Below are 18061 nucleotides of genomic sequence, written 5' to 3' on the forward strand. Positions count from 1 at the left end.
TCCGTTTTTTAATTGTCACATGGACCACATTGATTGCTTTGTTTTTTTTTTATCGTACATTTTTTTCTGAGTATTAATGATACTAAATCAATTGAGGATATTTTAAACTGGATGATTAGGTGAAATTGATTCACGATTGTGGCCTATGAATGATAATAAACACACTCACATATACACATACACTCATAAACATATATACACCAAAAAATGGAAACTTGACATCTGCTTTTCTCAATGTTCGATCAATTGAAAGCAAATGAAAATGTTGAGCATGACGTTTTTTTTATAAAAAAAAAGATAAAAAAACACCAAGAGTCCATACTCTTGAGTTCATACACCAACACCATTAAGAAATGAAAACTCTTAATCCTGTACTGTTAATCATAAGACTGTTCGAGAAGCGATAACAATATAATAATAACAATTTAGCTATACTAAATTAGGTTAATTGAGATAATAAGATTTAAATCTAAGAAATTTATTATTTCAAATATCACGAGTTTTTGGGGAGTGGGACCGTAAACGGTAAACGAGTTGTATTCATCTACTTTTCCGCTTGAAATTTCGAATTTTTTCAACTCGAATACTAACTGTGTATTTTTGGTTTGCAATATGATTTCATTTAAAAAAAGTCAGGGATTTTTTTTATAGGTGACATAGAACGCGCGTGTTCGCGATTCGTTTTCTTATTTTAATGCAAGTTTATTGCACCGCCAATTTCCGGGTGTGCTTACACTAATAAGCAAAGATTTCAAAATTACTAATGAACCGTTTCGTGTAGCAAGTTTACTATCTATCATCCAACTATCAAATATGATAATATCGCTACTATATTTTGGCTAAATTTTGAATGAAAAACAAAATAATGACTGAAACAAAAAAAACACGTGCCCAAATTGAAAATGGGAAATCAAATGAGCAATTTAATAGAAAACAAAAACCATACAAATTAATTTTTTTAATAAAAAAACAATGTTTGCGCTTGTATCATATATAGTTTGGATTCTATTCTAACTTATTGCTTTTGATCCTAATCAAATACTAATTAAATAATAATTTGCGTGACATGATTTGATAAAAACTTTGAGAAAAAAAAAATCAAAAAAAAAAAAAAAATCGTGTATTTATTTTCAAAATTCGATTTCTTTGGCTCTATTTACCAACATTTTTGCAATATATTACGTGTCAAATGATCTAAATTTACTTTATTTATTCATCTCAACCCCTTATTTCGAAATCCTAATTGCAACTGAAGTGTGGAAATTGGTCCAAAATGTTATGATCATTATTAGTTATTCAGGTTTATTGTAAGCAAATTTTGTCGATTAGCAAAGGTTTGTTTACTTTCCCATTTTTTAAGTTAACGTTTTAAATATTATTATTTTTTTTCGGTAGCTAATGTTTAATATTATCAGTAATTGAGATGAACGTATTTACGTATATTTGATAAATAAATGCGAAATAAAACAAATTAAAAACATGTGCAATTTATTTTTTATTGTTTTGACGTGGTATGGTGCCGCTGTTAAAATACATGTGGACTAAGGTAACCTTATCTATTTACTTTTCGATTGTTGATTTCAACTTCCAATTTCTTTAGAGTGTTCAGTTTTGTCTTGAAAATGTAAAAACAAAATAGATGATATTATTATCAGAATAAAGGATGGACATTATATCCAATTTACGCATTCAAAAGAAGTAAGTACGCATTCGAATGCGTCAACTTGACAATAATTTTGTTTTACGTATGTTCCATAATCAATATGAAATATGATTTTGAACCAACGTACACTGTCTGTAAATATTGATTGAGGTAAGGTCAAAGCTACCGTCAATAACAAAATAAAAATACACAAAAAGATAAGAATCCGTTATATGAAGACAATTATATTTATCTTTTGTTGTAGTTCATCTCATTTATGAATCGAAATCGCGTCGTCAATAATATTTATATTGTAGTCATAACACAGTGAAATTCTAACAATGTTGTTGTATCGATGAATTACACCTATAAACATATGAATTCGCGAGTATGACATTTTACTGAAAAGTAACGCCATCACATAAAATTTTTGATTTTTTGTTCCATTTGAATAGAATCTCGTTAGAAGCATTCATTCTCGAACAATAATATATGTATTAGAGTGACCCAAAAAAAAAGGTTTATGGTATCCAGATCAAAAATACGAGATAAAAAAAATGTCGATTTAAAAATGTCATCGGATGCACCCTCCAAAAACTTCGGGTGTTTTCTCGATTAAAGAATTTTGAGCACTTTTTAAATCTAGAAATATTGTCTTTTCTGCTGAAAAAAGATCGCACGAAAAAACTGAATCTGCAGTTATTTTTGCGATACAAATAATTTTTGATACGTTTTTCACACAAACATCTGAAGAAAAAAAAACAGAAAAAATGTAGATTTTTTATGGGAGATATACCTGTATGATATCATAATGATGTGGAACTTTGCACAGGTGTTTTTTTTACAAAAAATAATGATATTATGTGTATTAGAAAGAATTTCGACGAAAAATAGGGGAAAATTGAACCAAAGATCGAAAATGTTTTATGGGAGGTTAATTATTGCATTGAAATTTCATCAAATTTGGCGAGATCATGTATTTGATGTATGAGAATAAGATTCACAATTTTTCATGGTGATTAAGTTACAACCAATTGTTTGATTTATTACATTTTGTTGACTCCAAATTCATTGAACTGCCTCCCAAAATGTATGTCTATAGTAACTTAATCACCGTAAAAACTCCCGACATTTTCGACGGGTTCACCCGATCAAATTTGTAAATCAAAACTTGTCTAAGTTTTTTCATATCGTATTTTCGAGATCTGGATGAGGCATCTTGACAGCATAAACTTTTTTACCACTATGTGCATAACTATTTTGAAACATATGTGCTTTGTAGGCAAAAGCCATTAAATAGAAGTTGACTTCTAGATTTCACTTTAAACTCCAAAAAATAAATAAAAATATTCGGTTTTTTTGCATATGAAACTGAATTTAATAGTATTGGTTGAGTTTTACAATCGATTAATAAAATCGAAATTAGTTGTTGATGTGGAATTATCGTTATCAAAATTGATAAAATGTGGCATATCAAATTAGAAGGTGCCTCCTCGTCCACCTGCAATAGACAAAAAATAAACGTTAAAAAGAAATGAAAAAGGAATACGGATAATTTGCATTGAATGAGGTGAGAATTATTGCTCTGACCTGGTGGTGGAGCCCGCGGCATCATTGGTGGTCTCATTTGTGGTGGAATACCGCTACCTCTTCCCATTGGTGGCATACCTAAAAAATTAAAATGTCAAAAAACGTTATTAAATAGTGATTTCCGGAAATGTCTTTTCGATCGAAAAAAAAAACAATCAAAGAATAATGAAAAAAAATAATTACCTTGCATCATTCCAGTCGGGGGGCCGGCCATCATTTGAGGTGGTCGCATTTGTGGTGGCGCTACCGCAGCTCGGCCAACAGGTGCCATATCTATTTAGAAATAAATATTTGGTTAGTTTCATTTAAAATTTACGGGGCCAGTTTTTAGCACATAAAATATGAATTAAAACTTACGTTGTGCCGATGGTCCGCCAACACCACGAACTGGTCCTTGTAAGCCGGCCGAAACATTTGAGCCGAGATTGGCTGGAATACCTCTACCCACGGCACGACCGATACCTGGTCCAGATGCTGCTCCTGGAATTGGAACGCGTGGCAAACCTTCTTCTGGTGGTGGTGGACCTTCAACTGTCAATGAAACAATGTTTTCACCACGCAATAAAACAAAACCAAGAACACGTTTCTCTTCACGTTCCGGCAATTTGTTGTTCTTTGGTCGAATTTTTCTGAATTCTTCGCAATCTCCTAAGATTAGATTCATATGTTTGTCGAATGCTTTGAATGTACCGATAAACGTACGCGAGTCTTGCAATACGATGCGCACTCGGTAGTTTAGGTGCTGAGCCATTTTATTATTCTTGCCAATGGCCTGAAAATTTGAGAAAAAAAGAAAAGAAAAATATGAAAACAAATCCAAATTTTGGTCCAATTTTAAATGGCATCCAAATCGATTGGACTACTGTATACAAACATAACCTAACAATCGATTAGCGATAAATATACACAAATCAAATGAATATTCAATGGAAAAAATGAATAAATTCCATGAAAATAACCACTTACCATTTTGAAGATTGATTATCGGAATTAGGGTACACAAAAATAATGCGCTTTGCAATAGAGGTTTATAGTAAAAATTCGAAGAAAAATCAAAACACACAAACCGTGTGATGCAAACGATTTAAAGCGCTTCGTTTTCTTAATACGACTAAGCGGCTACCGTTGTCATCGAACTTCAATCGTATAATGGATTTAGACCGGTTGAATGTCACTCACAAACATTTACAACCAACTTCACGCAGCAACGGACAAATGGATTTAATATGTTATTTTTCGAGATTTCTTTCAATTTTTAACCAACCTCTTCAGATGTAAAAAATAAAAATTAAAACGAAAAAATAAATTTCCAAAGGAAAAGATGAAATTCAATGACATTTTTAGAGAATAAAGTATGTATGGTTGTTATCGGTTCACATTTGCACTGTATTCTGTGTGCGGTCTATATATAACACCGCCGAATCATATCTTTGACAGCTTCCATGTGTGTGCGCGCTTGTGTGTATTGGTATCAGAAATATATGGAAATGACAGTGAATCGTGTTTTGTTTTTTTTCAACACCATCTCCCGTCTCGTTTCCGCTCAAGCTGCTCAGCGGTGTGTTTCATTTATATCGTACTCCACTTCATTTTGTGTATACAAATTTTCATTAAATCAGCGAATTTCTTGTATGAAACAGTGCGGAGAAATTTCTCATTGTTCAGTTGAGTCAGTGTATTTGTGATAATTTAGTCATTTGGATTGCATCTTTTGTATTTATTTCTTCTATTTTTGTGCAGTAAAATTGTAGAGGTCTTTTTTGTTGTAGTTGTTGTTTGCATTTTATCATTTAAATTAAGACCACTCCCCAGTGTTGGTGTTTGATAAGTCGAAAAAAATACACAAGACAGTCGAGCGAGTAAATAACTGAGGAAATCAGTACTTTCTATCTACTTGAATAAACTTGTTGGTTTGGAGATAACGAAAATGGAGCAATTTTGGAAAGCAAGCGCTGGCCATAATGTGCCACAACAAAATAATGCCGACGATGATGATTGGGAAACCGATCCGGATTTTGTAAACGATGTCACCGAAGAAGAACAACGCTGGGGAGCAAAAACGATCGCTGGCAGCGGTCGAACCGCTGGTGCAATAGAGTAAGTTTGCCATTTTGAATTTGAAGCGTATATTCGACTGCAAAGTAAACAATTTATTTTCGTAATTTCGATAGTATGACTCAATTGCGTAGTGAAACTGAAAAGGCTGACGCCGATAAAAAGAAGAAAGAAATCGAAATAAAAAACCCTGGCCATGGTTATGGTGGAAAATTTGGCATTGAAAAAGATCGTATGGATAAATCAGCGGTCGGGCATGAGTACATAGGCAAAGGTATGTATGTCGTATTTATTTTTGTATGTAGGTGTATACAACGAATAAAAAAATCAAGTCGTCATTGAACTTTGTTACAAATCAATTTTTCGCATATGTAGTTGAAAAACACAGTTCACAAAAAGACTATGCAACTGGATTTGGTGGAAAATTTGGAGTCCAAAGTGATCGCGTCGATAAATCGGCTGTCGGTTGGGATCACATTGAAAAAGTTGAAAAACATGAATCACAAAAGGATTATAGCAAAGGTTTTGGTGGAAAGTTCGGCGTTCAAGAAGATAGAAAAGATAAATCAGCAGCGGGGTGGGATTACGTTGAGAAGACAGAGAAACATGGCAGTCAAGTTGACCATAAAATCGTATGTTTTTTTTCCTATTCCACAAAAGTAACGATGATGAATCATTTCGATGAATGCAAAGTTGGCATTTTGTTAAACAATGACTCAATCACATTGTTCAGCGCATTTAATTAAACAATTGTTTTGTTTCAATTTAATTTTGTTGTTGTTCAGGGTTTCGGTGGAAAGTTTGGCGTGCAAAACGATAGAATGGATAAATCAGCGTTGACCTTCCAAGAGAATCCAGACAAAACAGGAACCAATTATACAAAAGTCAAGCCTGATATCGGTAATTATCGTGAAAATATATGATTAAATTACATTTCTATATTCGACTAAATAAAATGTCCACCGTAGGATCAGCAAAACCATCGAACTTACGTGCTAGATTTGAAAATTTTGCGAAAGAAAAAGAAGAAGAAGATTTAAAGCGAGCGGCCGAACAAAAGCGATTGCGCGAAGAGAAAGATCGTTCGGATCGTGAACAAGCATTGAATAGTCAACAAAATGGCAACGAAAAAAGTGATTCGGAAAGACAACAACAGCCAAGAACACCGATTGAAACCGGCCGTTCGGGTAGTATTGGAAATGCAATAAATATGTTCAACAAAGCTGAAGATTTACCAATTGCACCCACTCGGGTAAGTAGAGACATTTGGAAAATAATAGAATTTTATATAGAATAAACTTAATTATTCACATTGTTCTTCAACTACAGAAAGAACCAATTAAAATCCCACGCGAAGCTGCACTTCCAAAAGAACCCGAGCCAGAGCCCATAGTTGAGCCTGAGCCCGCTCCGGTACAACCGGCTCAAGTACAAACACCAAATTTGGTAAGTCAACAGCCAGACGTGATTCCAACACAACGAGAATCGGTTCAATCCGAAAACTTCGAAGCATTAGCTCCGCCAGAGGAATTTGGCAATCAAAATGGTACAAATGTCGAAAATGTACCTGAAATCGTACAAGATGTGCCCAGCCAAGCGATTGCCAATGAGCAAATTTATTCAAACATCGATTTCATACAACAAGAACAACAGGCCAATGCGAATCAAGCACAACCCGATGCCGAACAAGTTAATGCAACCGCACTGGCCGGCAGCGAAGACTGCGATTTATCCGAGTACATCGAAGATACAAAAGTTCAGGCTATCGCATTGTATGACTATCAAGCATCAGCCGAGGATGAAATTTCATTTGATCCAAACGACGTTATTACGCATATCGAAAAGGTCGGTACTTTGAGTAAAATGTTGAAATCTCTCTCTCTCTCTTTTTCTTACTTTACAATGAAGTAATTTCAATATAAATATTTTGTAGATCGATCAAGGATGGTGGAGAGGTCTGTGCAAAAATCGTTATGGTCTATTCCCAGCAAATTATGTCCAAATTGTAGAATAACATCTTAATCAATTCAATTTACATCAACAAAGCAATAGGAATTTTATGCAATTGCATTTACATGTTCAATAAAACTAAACTTTTGATTTTAAGCGTCATTTTAACGACGTGGATATGCCAGACATTCCATGTATTTTGCAGAGAATTGATCAAAGATTGTCTATTGAATTGATAATGGTTCTTATTTTTCATATGCTCATCAAATGAATATGTTTAACTGAAATTTAGAAATGTTTTAGGTAATTGTATTGTAATGAATTGAAATATACAAGATACATTTATATATTCGCAAAATAACGGAAAAATGGTTTTTTTTTTTAAATTCAGTAGTGGCGTAAAGTATGCATGTGTAAATATTGATATTTCAGAATTCTAGACTACTAACTGGTGTCAACGACCTTTATGGTATTTTTTAAAGTAGCTCATTTGATATGTATGTAAGTCAAGTTTGCCGCAAGAATAGTTGCTGTTTTTTAAAATACGATTGCAATCGGAATCGAATCACTGTTTTTTCCATCCTTACAACATGGTTCACGGTGATAAGGTGCTCATTTCACTTTTTGTGAAAACATTGGCTTTTTCCAATAAAATTTATGGCATTCATTTGTTGACATGAATTTTGTTTTATCACTGCAAGCGATAATGTGGTGGCTCACAATTCTTAAATGATTAAATCGGCTACCGTATATTTAAACTCCAGTTGCGTACTGCGGCAATGACGCAGTTGCCGCATGTCAATCGACGTTGCGTCGACTTAAATCACACACTTGTATAAAACGCAAACCGCGCACCATTTCATCACGTAGAACGTTTTGAGTGAAGTGTTGTAAAGCTACGCGATATTTGATCACATCCCATTTGGAAAGAACTACATATATAATTTAATCGTCAATTAAAGAATTTGTTTGAAGAAAATTTATTTGCAAAAATGAGTCGTTGTCCACAAGCTGTATTCCATGCCAAAAATTTGTTGAAACAAAAGGAAAACATCATTGCCAAGCGATATGGGTAAGAAATTGTTTTTATTCCAAACCCGTTTGTGAATCAATTTTTTATATCTGTGAGAAATGTGACCCATCCGCCAAGGTCACGTCAAATCGATATGCAAAAAAAATGTATGTTAAAACGATAAATAGCGATAAAAATAGTGAAACTAAGTAAGAAATAGGCGACGAATCATAAAATGGATGTAAATCTTTAATGACAATTTGCTAATTCATAAAGTTATCTGTGCGCTGTTATCAACAGTTCATTCGAAGCATAGGCATTTTTTCTATATAAATGTGTGCGTGTGTGTGCGAGAATTGTCGTCAAGTGTTTGCGTAACACTGTTTGTTTTTCACAATTTCAATTGTTTGTTAGAATAATGATTTATTTTTTTTCAAACATTTTTCCGCAATCAATGCCTTATCTTATGATGTCAAAGTTTGTGTGTGGTATTTTCGATTTTTGTTTATTGGTTATGTCAGAAATGCCGGTTTGATTCGCAAACATGTTTTCCATACGCGTTGTGATATTCTTTGCTTACGTCAACGCATGTTGTTCTCATTATAGTTTTGTTGTTGTTTTTCGTTGTCAATTGATTTAGATCATGGTTTTCGGCGGTACAAATGGGGCCACCGGATGCCATTCTTGGTGTGACTGAAGCTTTCAAACGCGATACAAATCCAAAAAAAATCAATTTAGGTGTTGGTGCTTATCGTGACGACAACGGAAAACCTTATGTTTTGCCAACTGTTTTGCAGGTAACCAATGAAATTACATGATTCAAATTGCAGTCTAATCAAGAACAATTAGATATAGCGTGTATATCAAATTTCGTACTAGACTAATCAATTGTTATTTTATATCAATTTATTTAATTGACACACAAAGGCCGAACAAAATATATTGAATGCCAAACTCGACAAAGAATATTCGGCAATTGGTGGCAACGCTGATTTTTGTAAATTATCAGCTGGTTTAGCATTGAATGCAGACGCAAATGCTGCTGTCACACCAAATGTGGCTACTGTTCAATCAATCTCAGGTACTGGAGCTTTAAGAATTGGTGGTGCCTTTTTGAATTCATTTGCTCAAGGCAAAGACATTTACCTGCCAACCCCCAGCTGGGGCAACCATACACCAATCTTCAAGCATTCCGGTTTGAATGTTAAATCATACAGATATTACGAACCAAAGACTTGTGGATTTGACTTCCAGGGCGCTCTTGAAGACATCAGCGTAAGTTATTTCACTTAAAATGCCGAAGAAATTACATGTGACAATTTCCATTTGCAGAAAATCCCAGAGAAATCGATAATTCTATTGCATGCTTGCGCTCACAACCCGACCGGTGTCGACCCAAAACCAGAGCAATGGGAAGAATTATCGCAATTGATCAAGAAACGTAACTTGTACCCCTTCTTCGATATGGCATACCAAGGTACAACAAACCAAAAATAAAATAAATGTATATACAATAATAAGCGTAACTTGTATGGCATATCAAGGTTTTGCTAGCGGCAGCGTTGACAAGGATGCCTTTGCAGTTCGTTTGTTCGCCAAGGAGGGTCATCAATTTTGTTTGGCTCAGAGCTATGCCAAAAATATGGGTTTGTACGGTGAACGTGTTGGTGCTTTCTCATTGGTGTGTGCCGACAAAGATGAGGCTGATCGTTGCATGTCACAAATCAAAATCTTGATTCGTCCAATGTACTCAAATCCACCAATTCATGGTGCTCACATCGTTCGTGAAATCTTGGGCAAAGCCGATTTGCGCGCTCAATGGCTACAAGAAGTCAAAGGAATGGCTGATCGCATCATTAGCGTGCGAACTGCATTGAAGTCGAACTTGGAAAAGGAGGGCTCATCAAAACCATGGAACCACATTGTCGACCAAATTGGCATGTTCTGTTTTACCGGATTGAAACCACAAGAGGTACGATTTTAATGATTTTTTTAAAATTTAACTTTGATCATTGATGAACCAATCATTTTTTTTTTTTTTTTCAAATAAAATAAATTGTATTTCTTCGTCTACTTTCAGTGCGAACGTATCACCAAGGATTTCTCAGTTTATCTTACTAAAGATGGACGTATCTCCATGGCTGGTGTTACAAGCAAAAATGTTGAATATTTGGCTCATGCCATTCACGCCGTCACCAAGTAAATAAAATCCATTGAAGTTTCACAATCGCATCAAATCGCCACAGTTAAATTGTAAGAATTTGAAATTAACACTGTCAGAAAAGGCTGTTATCAAACAGGTTCAATTTGCATTTATCAAATCAAACCCCATTCTTTTGAGATACACACCTTTTATTTACTACTATGAAAATAAAAGTTTGATCAAAGTTACATTCGAAACCATGCTCTGTGTTTTCTCATTTTACTTTTTAAGAACAACTTCAAATTGGAAATAAGCCAGCCTTGCTTCCGATATTGTTATGTGAAATCAAAGGTAATGTAATCGAGAAGTGTAATTCTATAGGGATTGACTCACTTTTGTCGGTCGTTAAAAGCCATTTTCAAATGAATGTGAACGAATGATATCATTGAATAGCGAACAAATAAGAAATTGACATTTGTGTCAGTGGGAACAATGAAAACGAGTGTTTGCTAAGTTGAGAAATTGATATATTTCACACTTTGTCATGCCGTCACTAGGTATATTTGCCAAGTATCAAGCAAAAAATGATTCAAGCTGATAATATTCCACTTCGTGTACTATAACCGTTTTTGAATTGATGGGTGACTCAAAAAACACGCGAAAACAATTGCTGCAAAGAAATTAAAAAAAAACGTCATCTGTTTTCATACATATATTCATTTTATTAATTCTTTTTTGTTGTTACTTTCATTGCCGCTCTCTATCTCTCTGTATAAGTCTACATATCGCTGAAATATATACTAGCTGATGTTTTTTTTTGACTCCTTGCAAATCATAAGATTCTCTTTCATTTTGTGTCTCGTTCTTCAATTAATCAACGTTTTTATATAAATAAAGAAAATCATGTAAACAACAAGATATACAGTTTTTTGTTAGATGAACGAGCTATTGACAACGAATATATTTGGCGAACAAAAGAAAACAACATCTCCGTATGAATTGAATCAAACCGAATAATCGCTATAGTATTTCATTTCGCTTATAGGCTAAATATATCATTTTTTGTAGTGTTCACATAAGTGTATTTTGCACGTAGTATTGAGAGCGCGTATGCAGTATAAATGAAAATATTTATCCAAAAAACTGTGGAAAATATTCGAATTTTTCTTTTGATTGCATCAATATTTCACATATATAATTATAATTATTACATAAATTTCTTAATTAACTATCTATCTTCGTGTGAAGAGTTTCCTTTTTTTACATATTTCCCACTGGGTCACAAATAGCAAAGTTCTTGTTATTAATTTTTTATATTTTTATTTCATAGGAATGCAAATGTTAGCCAAATTGTTATTTTTTTACACAAATACACAAGGAGAGATACACATTTATCTGTACATTGATTTTCTTTTCGTAATCAAAACAACGATTTTGATATTTACGTGAGGACTTTTTTCCAGACTTTTTTAGATGATAAGTTCAGTCAGCAACACAAATTGTTTCTGTATATGTGATGAGTTGTTTTTTTTTCTGTTTTGAATTTAAGTATATCGCTGCAATGAGATGTATTTTATAATGTATGCACGACACAAAATTTTTCCCATTTTTTAATTTCGATGTAAATATTTGTTGCTTTCTTTTGGTTTTAGTAATTGTTTTTGTTTTTTTTTTTTGTATGGAAATAATCAATTCCGAATCTCGGGGCAATATCGACGCAAAAGCAATTATAATGTAGAGCACAATTTTAAAGTAAAAATGATGAAGAAAACTATGGCCAAATCAATGTTAGATCCCAAATTTTAATTACACGATCTTGACCGACTGTAAGTAAACGCTTGCGACTTTCATCCAAATCCATGCCAACTACGCTGTGTTTCATATCATGGAATGACGCTAACGAAGGTCGTCTGTGAATTAAATAATTTTTATGTAATTTTAAGATTATAGCGTGGAATCCAGAGTGATTGAAATAAGTTCAGATAAGTTTTTTGAACTAAAAATACTACTCGATGAATCAGGGCATGAAATTTACTACATAATACTACAGAGCATGAATTTGCAAATTAGAAGATCCCAAACAATACAAAAAATTATTTCAACGTCAATTTTCTGTTTTTTCCCTATTTATTTACCGAAACAATACATTCCGATTTTCGAACAGATTTCAGTTTAGAAAATCTCAAATCGTGTAGAAAATCGTGAAATGTCATGCCCTGCCATAAATTCTAAGATTTGGTTTTGTATTCATTACTTACTCGCATGTTTTCAGCTGATTAAAGCATGGTTCACAAACTCGAACATCAAATTCAAAGCCCATTATCGGAATATTAATGCGATTTCCCGAGCATTTGTCGCAAATAGCCCGGCCACAATGACGGCAATGATGTTGTCTAATGCCGATTTGTCGTTGATCCATCATGGCACGTAAGTTCCAGAAAAATGGGCGAGTACATACTTGGCATGTATCCGATTCAACCCATTCACACACCTCCTTTCGCATTGCATTCATTTCCCACAAAACGAGCGTCGAATCTTCACCAGCCGATATCAACTGTTGCGTTGTGTTTGCGAATTTCAAAGCTGACACCTTGTTACTGAAATGACGAAGAAACATGTGAACGAAAAAAAATAAAAATAAAATAAAAACCAAATGTCAATTTAAATCGCTTTATTTGACATTTGGTATGTGGTTTATATTCTCTGAACATACTTATGCCCTTGTAATTCATAAACAGTTCCACGACGACCACCAACATCCCATACAATAACCGATTGATCACATGATCCGCTGAATAGTAGTTGTGGCCCAGCAACCCAACTCAATGAACGAATTGCACCAGTGTGGCCTTTGAAGGTGGTCACAAATTGAGCACCGCCAGTATCGCACCGTAACATCGTAATTTGTCCACCTGAATCACCCACAAATACGTATTGCGCCTGTGAATCATATCTGTATGACGAGACACGTGATGTAAGGAAATAATTTTATATGCAAGATAATTGGATTTTATGTAGTAAGTCGAAAGAAACGCAAAAATGCATTTGCAATGTCGTAAAAATGACAAAACAATCAATAAAATAAGAGAAAATCCATAATTTTGTGACGAGACAATTCAAGTGAAAAAGGATACTGTATTGCTGTACACATTGATTCGAATGTATAGCCGCCGAGACGGCTTGTGGTGTCGGTACTGTGAAATGAGAAAAGTTTATCTTTTCCGCACGATAAAATCCAACCATTTTTTGCTGCAAAACAAACACCAGTAACTCTTGCTTGATGCGCTAAATAGTCGCGAACCATAGTCAAACTGTTGCAGTCATTTGATAGTGTGTACTGTGAGACGGTTCCATTGTCTTGCCCAATAAAAATCATACGTGTCAACGAATGATAATCAATCGATGTGCAACCCGATGGCATATACTGACATATGCTCGGCCAATATTGACCAGAATCACGTCGTAACCATACACGAATCGTTCTAAAAATGGATAAAAAAATTCAGTTTAAAATAAAATCAAGTGATAATACACACATAATCCACCCATTACTGTACATCACTTACTTGTCATCTGAAACACTGATAACACCATCTTCACCATTTATGAAAATTGCTGCATTTATATCGTCCGCTGTACCTTCCAATTTGCTCAACAATTCCGGTTTGTTTGTTGTGCTAAAACGATCGTTCGCATTGCGAGGCGCTGGCTTGATTTCAGCTGCCATTATTTATTACAGTTCACCGTTTTATTATAAAAAAAAGCACAACAATTTCTCTCTATCTTTCTCGCTATATTCGTTCGCAGTGAATTCTGTAGGCGATAAACTTTCTATGTGATTTGACTTTTTTTCCACCACGTTTTAATTTTCAAATGGCCGAAAAATGTCGAATCAACGTTTAATTCAATTTAATCTATCACAAATATTCGTGCAAATAAACAAAATGATTCAGAAAAAATGTTTATATTACGATGAAAAACAACTTTTGCGTTCCTATGTAACTCTGACTAACAACTAAAAATGAAAATATATGTCTTTCTTCAACCATTGACGTTTCCTATTGTACACTTGTGTGGCGAACGATACAAAATTATGTTAGTGCAACATTTCAACCGATTCAACTGCACGCACACACAGACAAACACTCGATTTGTCTCACTCCAACTGTCAACATAGTTGGCATTTGAGTATGGACCGAATAGCGATGGTGAGAACAGAGACAGCTGACAAGTTGAAATCATCGAATCACTACTTTTTGTTGTGGTTTCCTCCACACCACTCACACATGTACGCCAAAAAATTCACCACACTTTATATTCAACACGATGAAATGTCAGTTTTTGGTAAGAAAAATTAACGGCTCTAATTTCGAATTTTTCATATGTATTTGTTATTGTTATTTATTTGCACCCATTACACATTCATGTTTTCATTGTAAATTTATCATCGTCGGAAATACGGGTGTTCATTTCACAAAAGCCACCGAATACATTCCCATTTAAGATTATATACAATTTTGTCAAGATCGTATTATATTTTTATTTGAAAGAGAAAAAAAAAATGCTGAATTATAATTAAATAACAGTGTTATTGTTTGCCCATCAAATCATATTAGGTAAATAAAAAAAAATGAATAGATTGTTCACTGGTTTTTTTTTCATCATCCATTGTTTGCTTATTACAAGCAAAATGTTGCCCTTTTATTATAGAGTTCATCACACAAAATAACAAATTTGAAATATTTTGTTCTCCGAATTATGCATCCATATAAATGTAAAATATTTATCTCTTGATGCATTTTGTTGATGATAATTTTTAATTGCTAGATATGAAAACATACAAAGGTAAGACCATTGTTTACATTTTCAATTTGATTGAGTGGTGGCAAAGGGAAAATCACAAGATTTTTCCACATACAATGCATTTGTTTTTTATTTGTTTGTTTCTTTATATTTCTTTCGTTGAACCGATCAAAACAAACGAAATATGGTTTGTTTTCGCGCTTCGTAGACAGACTTGGCATATATATGATTTGATTTGAACGCATGCAATTTGAAAATCACTTCCAATTACATTATTACTCGTGCACGCATCATATTTTTTTTGCAATTTAAATGACCACCGCTTGCATTTCCTATTCCATAAAATAATACACACATTCGTGGACGCACGTTAAACAATGAATACAGTAAAAGTGGGCAAAATCGTCTGTTCCACTGATACGTAACAAAAACATTAATTTAAGTGCGCGACCGTGCTTTTTTCCGATTTTGCAATGAATTTTCGTTGCTGTTCAGTAGGGTAAATCGAGTTTTAAAATTAAGCAATATTCAAAGCCCCAATGTGTGGTTTTCGATGGCCAAAAATGTGGATTTTTGCTCAACAACAAAACATTTTGTATGGGATGTACACTCATTTACTGTTGTCAACGTCACGAATTGGGGGACCCTGTCAGATAACTGCTCAAAAAACTTCCGGAACAAAAGATTTCAGTCTCGACGTGCTCTATCAAAAACCACATTGAAGTTTTGAATATTGCTCAATTTTAAAATTCGATTTACCCAACTATTCAGTTTTTCCATTTCATTTCTCTCGAAAGGCTTGCATAAATGTTGAAATTGTACTAATTGTAGAAAATAAAATGTCGTAAACATATCAACATTATCAATCATTAGTTGGTATTATATTTGCTAAGTCTAAAGCTTTAAATATAATCAGATTTTCAATATGAATTTGATGAATCTGTCATCGGTTGAATTAAGTTGATGAATGAATAAAAGTTAACATTTTTAATGAGTTCGAGTCAATTTTTGAAACTTTGACCAAGTTTTCAAATAACCCTTCTACCGCTAATAATGGCTTTTATTCTATTTTAAAATCGTTCATTTCATCACCCATATTGAATGCATCATGTTTCGTTGAACCGTGTAGCAACAAGTCGTTGCGGCTTTATTTAATCGCATTAAACGCGGTAATTCCGTCAATTTGAAATGTGTGTTTATTTGATTCTTTTCATTTGGATACATCATGTTAAAAAAAAAAACACATTCGCTCAAAAAAGCCCATCATTTATTCAAGTTGATTTTTGTTGGTATTTCTTCTTCTTTTCCCTCGATTTAACTCGAAAAGCAACTTTTTCCTCGATTTAACTTCACTCATTTCAAAATCAAAATTCGCATTTATGCAAAAGTTAATGAGAGAGTCGAGAGAATTATAACAAATGTAAGTTAAATTAGCATATCTAAATGAAAGATACAAGTTCAGTGGTGAGACGAAAGGAATAAGCGGGATGTGAATGAATAGAGAAAATAAAAATCACATGATATAAGTTGAAGAGAGAGAGAAAGAGACGACACTGGTGTTGAAAAGCCTCACATCACGTAATTTTGTATCATTTTGTAATAATAATTTGATAGATATGAGCTGCGAACGGTTATTATGGTTTGGAAATTATATCATTTGAGTGCATAAAACAAAGCAAAGCCAAAAGACTCTCATGGTGCAAAAAAAGACTTCCAATCAACGGCGATTTTATTCCGCGGCGATTTTATTCGCATGTGAAAAACACACAAACGCATTCAATTCCTGAACCAACTGATGATGATTACTTGCCCGACGTAATTTGGTTTTGCAATATTATAGACAAGAGAGTACAAAGAACGGATGCCGATGGTTGCAATTTTGACTAGAATTATTCTCTCTCTCTCTTTTTCCTCTCCCTTCAAATCCAACGACTACCGACGTTCATGACGAATGAACAGCGGCGAATAAAGTGCAATTGAGACCAAATGAGATGTGTGAAATAGATAAAAACTAGAATAGATCAATCTTCGAATGGACTTGCACACGCAAAGCTCTCTTTCGGTTAATGGTATACGGTTGCGAATCGATCGAAATCAGTTGCATTCATTTTGTGTTCGTATTTGTTTCGATGTGACTGTGAATGTGTGTTTGGAGTGATGAATGCGGTGTTGTGATGATCTTGCGGCACAGGTGTACACTTTTAAATGGCAAAAAGGAACTGACTGATGGCAGATATGTGTGCGTAATATATACATTTGCATAATCAAAATTGGCGCATGGTCATATTTTGTCGTTTTGGATAAACTAATTTAAATATTTACAAAAGCGGCACCAAACACATACGCACACACTCATTTTTACGGCTTCGATCAATGTGAAAAGAATATAGCGGTTTGAATCACACGTACACCGTATTGCAGCACAATGCAATGGAAAAACTTGTTTTATCGGTATATTTGGTTGTATTACATTTCAGTGGAAAAACAACTCGCCAAAGGTCACACTTACAACTATCATGAAGTTCAAGAACCATGCCTAAATATAACACATATTTCCAGCAAGTCAATGTTGAAATGCTTTCATAAGTTTTCGAACAAACAATTTTCATTCGAAGCCGAATGGGACAAGTGTGCTGTTGTTTTTTTTTATCTGCTTCTTGTTTTGTTTCTGTTTTGACACCAACACAATGGAACGAAAAAAAGGCACAGAATCTTGTGTCGATTTAAACAAATAAAAAAAAACACACATTTCAATGGTTCCGCATGTGAATATATGCGATGCAAACGCATATTGAATATAGATCGCATGAGAATTCAATGCCCTACCATAATGGTGTAAGTCATTGTATGCTAAAGCAGCTTACGC

At 34.0% G+C, this 18061-nt stretch overlaps 4 protein-coding genes across 4 annotated transcripts; 2 read left to right on the forward strand and 2 right to left on the reverse strand.

Annotated features, from left to right (window-relative positions):
• Nucleotides 1-2996: 2996 nt before the first annotated feature.
• On the reverse strand, nucleotides 2997-4351 carry LOC116340891 (small nuclear ribonucleoprotein-associated protein B). Its single transcript, XM_031767627.1, has 5 exons — nucleotides 4199-4351; nucleotides 3590-4004; nucleotides 3416-3505; nucleotides 3233-3310; nucleotides 2997-3143 (listed from the first exon to the last, which is right to left on the reverse strand). The coding sequence occupies exons 1-5, from the start codon at nucleotides 4199-4201 to the stop codon at nucleotides 3121-3123; spliced, it is 609 nt and encodes a 202-aa protein (XP_031623487.1). The 5' UTR covers nucleotides 4202-4351; the 3' UTR covers nucleotides 2997-3120.
• Nucleotides 4352-4776: 425 nt separating this feature from the next.
• On the forward strand, nucleotides 4777-7598 carry LOC116340711 (hematopoietic lineage cell-specific protein). Its single transcript, XM_031767343.1, has 7 exons — nucleotides 4777-5329; nucleotides 5404-5561; nucleotides 5663-5919; nucleotides 6073-6187; nucleotides 6256-6539; nucleotides 6617-7132; nucleotides 7221-7598. The coding sequence occupies exons 1-7, from the start codon at nucleotides 5160-5162 to the stop codon at nucleotides 7299-7301; spliced, it is 1581 nt and encodes a 526-aa protein (XP_031623203.1). The 5' UTR covers nucleotides 4777-5159; the 3' UTR covers nucleotides 7302-7598.
• A 499-nt stretch (nucleotides 7599-8097) lies between these two features.
• Nucleotides 8098-10649, forward strand: LOC116340712 (aspartate aminotransferase, mitochondrial). Its single transcript, XM_031767344.1, has 6 exons — nucleotides 8098-8309; nucleotides 8890-9046; nucleotides 9177-9524; nucleotides 9582-9726; nucleotides 9794-10221; nucleotides 10330-10649. The coding sequence occupies exons 1-6, from the start codon at nucleotides 8230-8232 to the stop codon at nucleotides 10450-10452; spliced, it is 1281 nt and encodes a 426-aa protein (XP_031623204.1). The 5' UTR covers nucleotides 8098-8229; the 3' UTR covers nucleotides 10453-10649.
• Nucleotides 10650-11091: 442 nt separating this feature from the next.
• Nucleotides 11092-14454, reverse strand: LOC116341287 (WD repeat and FYVE domain-containing protein 2). The gene is made up of 5 exons (XM_031768248.1): nucleotides 13959-14454; nucleotides 13527-13874; nucleotides 13106-13345; nucleotides 12651-12989; nucleotides 11092-12302 (listed from the first exon to the last, which is right to left on the reverse strand). Exons 1-5 carry the CDS (start codon nucleotides 14117-14119, stop codon nucleotides 12164-12166), a joined length of 1227 nt encoding a protein of 408 aa, XP_031624108.1. The 5' UTR covers nucleotides 14120-14454; the 3' UTR covers nucleotides 11092-12163.
• Between the last annotated feature and the right edge of the window lie 3607 nt (nucleotides 14455-18061).

The sequence above is a fragment of the Contarinia nasturtii genome, unplaced genomic scaffold, assembly GCF_009176525.2.
Source record: "Contarinia nasturtii isolate CC-2019 unplaced genomic scaffold, AAFC_CNas_1.1 Cnas_scaffold_695, whole genome shotgun sequence".
In the NCBI taxonomy this organism is placed as follows: Eukaryota; Metazoa; Arthropoda; class Insecta; order Diptera; family Cecidomyiidae; genus Contarinia; species Contarinia nasturtii.

What these genes read in the sequence shown, in the direction of transcription:
- LOC116340891 (XM_031767627.1), bottom strand. An exon ending in CCCGACTGGAATGATGCAAG is followed by an intron (nt 3,311 to 3,415) that starts GTAATTATTTTT and finishes TTAATTTTTTAG; the next exon opens with GTATGCCACCAATGGGAAGA. An exon ending in GCCGCGGGCTCCACCACCAG is followed by an intron (nt 3,144 to 3,232) that starts GTCAGAGCAATA and finishes TGTCTATTGCAG; the next exon opens with GTGGACGAGGAGGCACCTTC.
- LOC116340711 (XM_031767343.1), top strand. Translation starts at nt 5,160, where the DNA reads ATGGAGCAATTTTGGAAAGCAAGCGCTGGCCATAATGTGCCACAACAA. An exon ending in GTCAAGTTGACCATAAAATC is followed by an intron (nt 5,920 to 6,072) that starts GTATGTTTTTTT and finishes GTTGTTGTTCAG; the next exon opens with GGTTTCGGTGGAAAGTTTGG. An exon ending in TTATTACGCATATCGAAAAG is followed by an intron (nt 7,133 to 7,220) that starts GTCGGTACTTTG and finishes AATATTTTGTAG; the next exon opens with ATCGATCAAGGATGGTGGAG.
- LOC116340712 (XM_031767344.1), top strand. Translation starts at nt 8,230, where the DNA reads ATGAGTCGTTGTCCACAAGCTGTATTCCATGCCAAAAATTTGTTGAAA. An exon ending in GCGCTCTTGAAGACATCAGC is followed by an intron (nt 9,525 to 9,581) that starts GTAAGTTATTTC and finishes TTCCATTTGCAG; the next exon opens with AAAATCCCAGAGAAATCGAT. An exon ending in CTTCGATATGGCATACCAAG is followed by an intron (nt 9,727 to 9,793) that starts GTACAACAAACC and finishes TGGCATATCAAG; the next exon opens with GTTTTGCTAGCGGCAGCGTT.
- LOC116341287 (XM_031768248.1), bottom strand. Translation starts at nt 14,119, where the DNA reads ATGGCAGCTGAAATCAAGCCAGCGCCTCGCAATGCGAACGATCGTTTT. An exon ending in ATCAGTGTTTCAGATGACAA is followed by an intron (nt 13,875 to 13,958) that starts GTAAGTGATGTA and finishes ATCCATTTTTAG; the next exon opens with AACGATTCGTGTATGGTTAC. An exon ending in TCAATGTGTACAGCAATACA is followed by an intron (nt 13,346 to 13,526) that starts GTATCCTTTTTC and finishes CTCGTCATACAG; the next exon opens with ATATGATTCACAGGCGCAAT.